Genomic DNA, 9,401 nt, shown 5'->3' with positions numbered 1-9,401 from the left:
GGATGTGAAGTCAGAATATTTAAATCAAATTAAACACCAAATTCAAACACAGAGAGTAACTGTAAGGGCGTGTGGAACTCCGGGGACACACTAGAGAAAGCCTGCAGCTGCCCAGAGCACACTTTTCAGGAATTCTGGAAACCTGATGTTATTCAGATTCCTAGACATATAATTTAGAATCTAAAAATACACAACAAAGAGGGAACTAGCTAATGTAAGAATACAGACTCTAGCTCTTGCTGTTTGTGAACGTGAGCAGTTACATAACATTTGTGATTATTTTTTACCTGCAAATCAGACCTAATAGTGGGAACTATCTCATGTGGATTTGACTGAGTAACTTAGTCAGTGAGACACCCTCCCACGTGCATTAAGTAATAGATGCAGTAGATATTTCGTACATGTTTGCTGATGTCACCAACAATGTCATCATTCCCTGTGACCATGACTCCCACCACCAGCACCGCAGATACAGATATTGTCTCTATCACCACACTGTGACCAATGTGACAATGTCGTGATGTAATATCTGTCATCATGATAACTCCCACTGCCATCATAATCATAAGCACCCTTACCAATAGCGCTACTACCATAACATCATCATATCAACCACCACCATCAGTGTCAGGACCTTACTCTCTCAGCTCCCAATATCAACTCCAGTGCTGTCACTTTCATCATCAATTCATGCCCTGTTTTCCCCTCTAACATTCTCACCGTAATGGTCACCATCCTCAAAATCACATTTACCAATAGTGCTACCACTACATTCAATACCCTCCCTCCCCACAACATCAAGGTCACTACCATTGTAGCTCTCCGCCACAGTAAACCCACCAATAGTTACCACAAAAATTCTGATCCACTGCAATAAGTGAAAAAAGATAATTTAATAGTTATAGGAATATATCTACTCTCCCATATTCCATATGATAATTTGTCCTCAGAGAGACCATCAAATTTAGGAACCAAATGACAATTACATTATATGGCTATCCTACATAGCAGGATTGGAACACATTTTGAGTGTATATACACCCACTCACACAAACAGAAACACAAACACACATATTTCATAAATGCATTCTTCCTACCTCTGTGTATTGCTGAGTGACAAGCTCTGGAGTTGGGCCCAAGAACACAAAGAAGTCCAGAATGCCCCCTGTGGTTCTGTATGTTAGGGCAGGCAGGGGCTGGAATGTCACATCTGAAAACACAAGAAATTGTCATCATGCTGAAATCCTTCATGTTGAGAATATTAACCCTGGAATCCTGACCTTCTCTCTCTTCAACTGTAACACACTGACAGCAGATATTCTGGAGTATGTGCAGAAAGAATTGAAGAAGTTAAATGAAAGCTCTCACTAGCTGCATTACAAATAAAAGTTGCATAAATTATATATAATTAAAATACATACAAAGGGTCAATAAAAGGACAAACCCATCCAAAAGACTATAACTTTTTCACTAAATAAAGCAATTCAAAAATTGTCAGCATACAATAAGGGACACGGGTTCATCCTACCCATGGCATTGCTGTTCAGCAGGAAGACTCCATAGGCATTGCCGTCTTCCTCTAGCCCCATGTAGTAAGGGTGGACACCATAGGAATTCATCTTGTACTGAGAGACACAGGGAAAAAGAGGTTAGGGGACTGTGTGCTTGGGAAAGAAACTCAACAGAAACTTGATTGCTATGTTGTGTCAAGCTTCCTCTGTTAAGAACAGGAGTAGAAAGTAGTGCTTAAAAATGTGTCCATCTGCCTAGCAGTAGAAGGTAGTAATCATATGGAGTCTGTAAAAAAGAAACACATGAAACACAGCTTTGATGGAAAGGACAAAACCCAGACCCAAGCACTCTGTCCTTACCCCTGGGGGCTGATCCCTGGAAAACATGCCCCATGTGTTCCAGTTCAAGTCTATCTTGAAAGTTGGGTGCTCAGTTTCCCCAAAGCCATAGATGTATGTGGAGGGCAGGCGGGTGGAGATGCGGATGAACATGTCATTGAAGGTGAAGCCAAGGAGCCCAGAGTCCCAGCTGCAGAAGGAGAAGAGACATTTGCAACAGAAAATCAGCTTCTAGTGGTTTACAGCAGCTGCCTTTGTGAGGACAACAGGGCCCTCCATTGCACAAACCATCTGTACTGGAGTCTCTCTCAAACAAAACTAGTAAGTTAGTGGTTAAATAAACAGTCACCACGGCTAAGGCCCAAGTCTCCATCAATTCTCCTGCTCTGCACCACTGCTTCCCTTTACTGCTGTCCACAGTCACAGATCCAGTGACTTTTTCACCTTACCACTCCAAACTCACTGTGCCTTCTGCTCCTGACCCCTGATGCCCACTTCCTCCATGTATCCAGGGCTGTGATATGAGCACCTCACACCAGCTCACACCCCTGCCCACATGCACACTCATCTGTCCTGACAGCATCTGAGGACCCTGCAGGGCTCTTCCTGTTCTAAATCCCATCTCCCCTGCCTGCTTTGTCTCCACATCCATCCTAGCCTTTACCTCAGGGGAATCTCTATTGTAAATGATAAATTCCCTCTAGCTCATGACTTAATTTCATTCTTTCACAGATGTTCTCTTTTCCAGAACTTCCTGCAGGACCTGTGCTTATATTGGTTCCATTTCCAAAATCACCTCTTTCTCAGAGACACAAACTCAGATTTTGGTATCTAACTTTGAAAATAATCTGATTTCCCTAATTTTTGAGCATAGCACGTGTTAGTAAAATAAGTTTCTCTTGGTAGTATAATTTAACTTTGTTTAATGGAAGAAATAGCACATCTGTCTATGACCACAGCACCATATGGGAACCTAATTCAAAGAAAGAATTAAGTAAGTGCTTTCTCAATAATTCCTATGAACCTGCAACTGCCTTAGTCTCACTCTCAGAGTATTAAATATTTCCTCTATGAACAGAAAGCACTTCCTCATGTGGTGGCTAGAGGAGCTATCCCCCATAGTCACAGGTATTTCAGTACTTGGTCCTCATTTGGGCACTATTTGGGGACTATTGGGAGCTGTGGCTTTCATACAGGAAGTATGTCAGTGGGGACAGGCTTTGAAGTTCACAACCTCACACAATTCCTAGTTTTCTTTCTGTTTTCTGTTTGTAGTTCAACATGTGATCTTCCATCTGTTCCTGCTGCCCTGCCTGCTGCCTGCATCCACTTCACCATCATGGACTTGAACTCTCTGATGCCATCAAGTTAAATAAACTCTTTAATAAGTTGTCTTGGCAATGGCTTTTTATCACAGCCATAGGATATAACTACTACATCATGGATGTGAACGTGGGAAGGGTGATGCTTTGAGCCAAGTGTCATCAGGACAATGGGCCTGGTGAGCAATGAATCAGACCAGGACCCACTTACATTACAGTGCCTGTACTCTTCCTGCGAATTTCAATCCCAAATGGATTCTCCTTAATGGAGACGTCATATAGACGGCCTTCATTGGTGCTTTCTGGAACAGCAGGGATGTTCAGAGGCACTGGAACTTCGTACCGTTTGTTGTTGGGATCAAAGATCTAGGCCAGAAAAAATCATTTTATGTAAACACAAAACTATGGCAAATACACTATGATGTTTTTCTAGCAAGCTGACAGAAATCATGATTAACAACATTGCACAATTAACAATTTAATTGCAAATCTAACAATATTATTCAAAATAACTCATTAGTTAAATTTTAAATGTTAAATTTTCCACCTCACAAAATATTAGAGACTGAAACACCAGATATCATATGTATACTGAATTTATCAATCCATATCATGTAAATATGTCAAAACATGACACCAATAGTACAAATATTCATGGTCAGCTGTCAGTTCAATCGAGCACTGTAGACAAGAATTGTATTCTAGAAATGAATACCTCAGCATACTCAGCATGTTTGACAGAGTCTAGAGGCTGTTTGTTTGGTCTTATTTTACCTCACAATGCAGGATTTAACCAACATAGCAGAGAGCAAGGTAAATAGGTTGATCTGGGTTAGGTCCCAGTATTATGTGTTCTAGAAAATTCATTCGTCCATTTCAACACTGCTTTTAACATAAAAAAATTTCCTTCTGAAATTGGTATGTTATTTCTAAGCACATGTTCTGTGTGTGGATGTGTGAGTATAGGGAGACCTGACAATTTTGAAATTGGCGAAAAACATCAAAGTTTCTCTGATTAAAAATATCCCTGTTGAAAATAAAATAAAGCTAAATAAATTAAGGATCCACATACTACTGCTGATACAATAGTAAATAGTGGGGACTGCATCTGAACAAGCCAAGGTTAGTGTCATGAAAGCTCAAGAATTCATGGGAACTAGGAAAGAAGAATTCAGCATTCCTGGGGGATGTGAGCTGACATGAACTCTGCAGAAAGGCTTTGCCATTGCAGGGAAGGAACAGCGAGACGGTTTCATAGAAGAAATACAGGCTGAATCTTTAAAGTTAAGCAGCAAAAAACCCCAGCACAAACCGAGAGCAAGTGATTCTGGTAAGGAAATAACACAGACGAAGACCCAGAGTGTTAAGTGGCCCAGAAACACATGTGTATTGGGGAGAGAACCAGCGTACATGGTTAGTGAGTGTGAGCTGAGGCTGCACACCCTACCAACTCCACTTTGGTGAGAACACACAGAAAACATCACAGCAGAAGCCTGAGAACTGAAGTCCAGACTGAGCTCAGACTCTAAGAGTGGTCTAGGCAAAGCCAGTCTGCCCTGATCACTGCCTTGTGTTCTTCCAGCACCATGAGCGCTCACTGGAGAGCAGCCTCTCTGTGGGATCCCAATACCACCATGGTGGAGACAAACCCTTGTCTCGGGGCAGCTCCCAGTTTAATCAGGAAACAACAAAGAGGATAGCTGGTTCACCCCCAGTCCCTTTGCTTGATTAAACCATGGAAGGAAAAGAAATCACTTCCATGAGAATTTCAAAGATGTCTCCGATTATTTTGTTCAAAATCATACCCCTCCTCTTATATCATCAATCCCAAATCTGGTCCATTTCCAATCTTCCATTATCATCACCCATCATACACACACATTTGCAAGCCACGGATATGGTAGTCATTCCTCAGGCCTATTCCCCGTGTAGTTTATATGAATGACCAAGACAATCTCAAGGCCTCAAACACATCGTCTGTTGCCCTTCTCCCATCTGACCCCTACACCAAACTCATCCATCTGTAACTGCTCAACCTTCCTAGGAGTCTCCTTTGATCTCCATGTTTTGTTCTCCCAAATAGTTAATTTATACACACTGACATTCACATATTCAAAGTTAGGAGAGGTTCCACTACCCTGCAAGACATCTAGTTACTCTCTTTATTAGAATGTTGCTCCACACTATTTTACTAAAATAAATAAATAAATAAACAAACAAACAAATAAAGCTCTTTTCTTTCTTTCCTTTTTTTTGGAATGCTGTAACACATGGTTGCAAAAGGCGACGGACCTGGAAAGACCCCGCCCACTCCTGACTGCACACACTGTGCTTACCTTAAACTGCAGCATGTCATTCTTGTGGTAGATCACTTGCACTTTTAATGGATTCACGGGGGTAGAGGGGAAGGCGTTGATAGAACGAGAAGCCTTCAGGGAGATGTCGGCTGTGGCCTCATTTGAGCCATGCTGAACATTGCTGACTGAGTACAGCTCTTCTGCAAAGTAGCAATAAGGGACCCCAGAAGAGCTGGATTCCTGGAAAGAAAGTCAATTTCCTAAGTCAGCAGGGATCTGGAGTTACAAAATAGACTATAAAGTCAATCTATACAGAGAAAGCTATTATAGCATTTACTCGTGCCTATAAGAAAGTAAGCATGGATTTAAGTTCCAGGACTCCAAGACCACAGGAAGGCCTCATCTTCTGCATTACACTCCTCAATCTAAATAAGGTTAATTGGGAGCTTTTTATTTCCATGAATTTTAATAAATCTGGGGGGGTACACTCTTGTGCTGAAGATATTATAGTTTGTATTCCAAGGATATCTACTGTCCATGAATGTCTTCAGCACACTCACCTCCCAGATGCAGCCACGGGCAATGCAGTTGGCCTCAGTAGCACCCTGCTCATCTGGATAGCAGTCTATCTTCTCCTGGTCCCTCCTGAGGTCCCACTCCACTGTATATGCTTCTCCCAGCTCGAGACGGATATCTGTGATGGTGGCAACCTGAAGGAAAGCAAATTCATCCTCAGGCCTTTCAGATCTGAACCTCTTTATTTTTTTTTTAACAGAAATTAAGTATAACACTCATTCTTAATCTATCTTTAGGCCTTGCCTTTCACAATTAAAGAGCACACTACCGTTGGCAAGTATACAGCTGTATGTATTGGAAAGAGATAGTAGCAAAAGGAAAATACCAGCATTCTATCAAAATCGTCTCTATTACACTATAGAAAGAGATAGGAAAAAAACCCTGCCATGACCACACTTTTTATTTTATTCCTTCTCTGGTCCACATAACCCCTATTAACTTTGTCAAAAGGGCTTTCTCCTCCACTTTCCAAATTAAGCTATTTTTGTCTTTCATCACCTCCCTATATTATGACCCGTTTGGTGCGGAATGCTTAGAAAATGGGGCGATGAGTCATGTGCCTTGGGCTGTAGTAGGCTTTTTTTTTTTTCAGGAATCTTATACAAGTTTTCCCAATTATCTTGGTCTAAGATTTATCAGCTAAGTGTGAGAATGGGGAATAGTACATATCCTTACATAAACTTTCATTTACAACACCCCAGTCTCATCATGTCCCGAGGCCAGAAACCCACATTTGAAGTTCCACATACTGCATTTGCTCTCAACTGCTGCGTTCCATTCTCATTTTCCCTGTTCTTCTTTTATTTGAACTTCCTTACACAGCACCTGCACGACTAATGCATTCACGTATCTGGAGCATTCTGTCACTTTCTAGGTGTCACCATCCTTTTCTCAGAGTCCTTCCAGTGTCTTTCCTGTCCTGCCAATCCCCACCCTCTACTCCAGGCTCCAATAAGGCTTTGATTGAAGGATCACTACCAAGACCTTAGAGAATTAAATATGACTTCCTTAATTGGGTGCCTGAGATCCTCTCAAATATGACAAGTTTTCTCTGACTCAAAATTCTCTGCTTCCAAGTGTGAATGAGACCTTAGCCAGGCGTGGAACTAAACCTGATTATGCAAAGCTTCTGAACTCTTTGACTGGCCTGTCAAGAATAATTCAACTTGGAGAACATCACCATACAAACACTTTCTAGGAAATCAAGGCCCTCTCTGAACACATTACCAGCTATCTTCTTTGTGTAAAATGTGCACTTGTTTCTTGGTCTTTCAGGTTCAAATAATACATTGAGTTCATTAGCTGGGCCGAAGTTACTTTCTGACTAAAGGTCCTGTCCCTTCAGTTTTATCTCTGCTTTCCTCTTTTACCATCTCTCTTTTCTTTACTTGCTTTGTTTTTCTTTCTCACCTCTCTTAGGATAAGGCCATTGAGACTGTATCCAAGCAGCCTCTACCAGTCGCTAGACAAAACAGACCCTAGTTCTGACAAAGTTCAACCTCTGGATCAATTCCAACAAGTTTTCAATTTTAAACTTTTAATTGCAGAAAGATAAAGAAAAACTCCAATCTGTTTGCCATCTCAGACTTCTTGTCATGTAAAACTAATGAATCCAGCCTTATTTTACATGTATGGGTGTTTTGTTTGCCTACATTATGTGTGTGGTGTAACCACAGAGGCCAGAAGTAACATTGGATCCCCTGGAACTGGAGTTAAGGGTGTTTGTGAACCAACATGTGTACTGGGAATCAAATGTAGAACCTCTGGAAGAACCAGTGATATTAAATGCAGAGTCATGTCTCCATCTCCGTGAATCCAAAAAGCTAGTCTCACCTACTACATCTCTTCAGATAAAACCAAGGCAAATATTTTACCAACATTGGTTTAGATACCATCTTAATACTTTTGTATATTTTCATGTATGTGAATTGCATCTCTCATCACCTTGGTTCAAACAGTAGAGTTCTGTTTCGATGAAATCTTAACTATCTTATTTTCCATCAAGAAGAAAGCTTGTTTTCACATATCCATCACTCAGATGTCTTAAACTTGTCCATAGACACAATCAAACACTTGATTCCTTATTTGTAACTTTGTAATATATGTATCCTCTTTGTATGCTGTCATGACAAAACATCAACTGTCAATAGACCAATTATCAAGCTCAGTTGACTAAGGAAAGGTTCTGCACAATGCTGAGGAAATAGAAGTCATACAGAAAGGTCGAATATCCTTGTATCTGCCAGAATACCACTTTCTAGTCACCACCTAAGTTAGTTAATCACACCATCAGCTTTTTCACAAAATATTTCTTACAAATGTATATGTTAGAGTATATTATGTCTTAATAGGGTTCAACAAATGGAGAGAAACATTTAAAAATAAGTAAATAAATAAAAGCAATTTAAATGTTTTAATACAAGACTCCTATCTCAACCTTCACCTTCAAACACAAGCCATCAACTTTCAGATCCCATCCCTCGAACCTTGTTCCCACATCCAGTTAGAGAAAACCAATCACTGAGAGTGAAGAAAGAAGGATGGAAAAACTGGAGCTATGGTGCCTCAAACCATCTACATTTTTACTTCCTCCTCCATACTCCGACATGACCATCAGGACTCAAATGGCTCTGATCCTTCAACAAATCATGTAATCTTAACAAGAAGTGATTCAAGACACCATGAAGGTTCATGAAAGTCACCCTCACAGGATGAATTCTTACCTTCAGGTCTGAATTGTAGGAGATTTTTGGAGACATTTGAATAAGGTCACCATTCTGTTTCACCCTGACATTGTTAATTTCCTCTGTCCCAAAGATTTTAATTTCCTGGAATGCTAAGTTATTGGGATCCTTGTAGTTTGGACTTGAAATTGCCACATTCAAACGGTTCTGAAACATATAAAACATAATGATGAACAAATAATAAACACCTGGATTCTTTAGGTCCTAAAACACCCCATCTTAGACTGTACCCTTGACCTGTTCTAAAAGTATATCAATTTTTTTGCTGGTGCATGCTAATGGGTGTACAAATTTCTTTTTACAATGCCCATAGGGAGAGTGAGGAAATAGACAGATATTTTATAGAATATTCTTTTATATATACAGTGTTCTGTCTACATATTTACCTGCAGGCCAGATGAGGGCACCAGATCTCATTACAGATGGTTGTAAGACACCATGTGGGGGGCTGGAGAGACGGCTCAGTGGTTAAGAGCATTGCCTGCTCTTCCAAAGCTCCTGAGTTCAATTCTCAGCAACTACATGGTGGCTCACAACCATCTGTAAAGAGGTCTGGCGCCCTCTTCTGGCCTTCAGGCATACAGACAGAATATTGTATACATAATAAATAAA

The 9,401-nt window shown here is 40.6% G+C and overlaps 1 protein-coding gene across 1 annotated transcript in view; it reads right to left on the bottom strand.

Moving 5' to 3' along the window:
* Nucleotides 1–9,401, bottom strand: part of Mgam (maltase-glucoamylase) — a 109,348-nt gene that overhangs the window by 49,559 nt on the left and 50,388 nt on the right. The window contains exons 23-29 of the mRNA XM_026788554.1: nt 8,769–8,936; nt 6,030–6,179; nt 5,509–5,709; nt 3,384–3,538; nt 1,872–2,040; nt 1,529–1,625; nt 1,098–1,210 (exon numbers count right to left, since the gene is read on the bottom strand). Coding sequence (XP_026644355.1) covers nt 1,098–1,210; nt 1,529–1,625; nt 1,872–2,040; nt 3,384–3,538; nt 5,509–5,709; nt 6,030–6,179; nt 8,769–8,936 — 1,053 coding nt within the window. The remainder of the gene's footprint in view (nt 1–1,097; nt 1,211–1,528; nt 1,626–1,871; nt 2,041–3,383; nt 3,539–5,508; nt 5,710–6,029; nt 6,180–8,768; nt 8,937–9,401) is intronic.

Source organism: Microtus ochrogaster, unplaced genomic scaffold (genome assembly GCF_000317375.1).
Source record: "Microtus ochrogaster isolate Prairie Vole_2 unplaced genomic scaffold, MicOch1.0 UNK4, whole genome shotgun sequence".
Classification (NCBI taxonomy): Eukaryota; Metazoa; Chordata; class Mammalia; order Rodentia; family Cricetidae; genus Microtus; species Microtus ochrogaster.
Note: the sequence above shows the minus strand (reverse complement) of the source record. Positions and strands in the feature narration are given on the sequence as shown.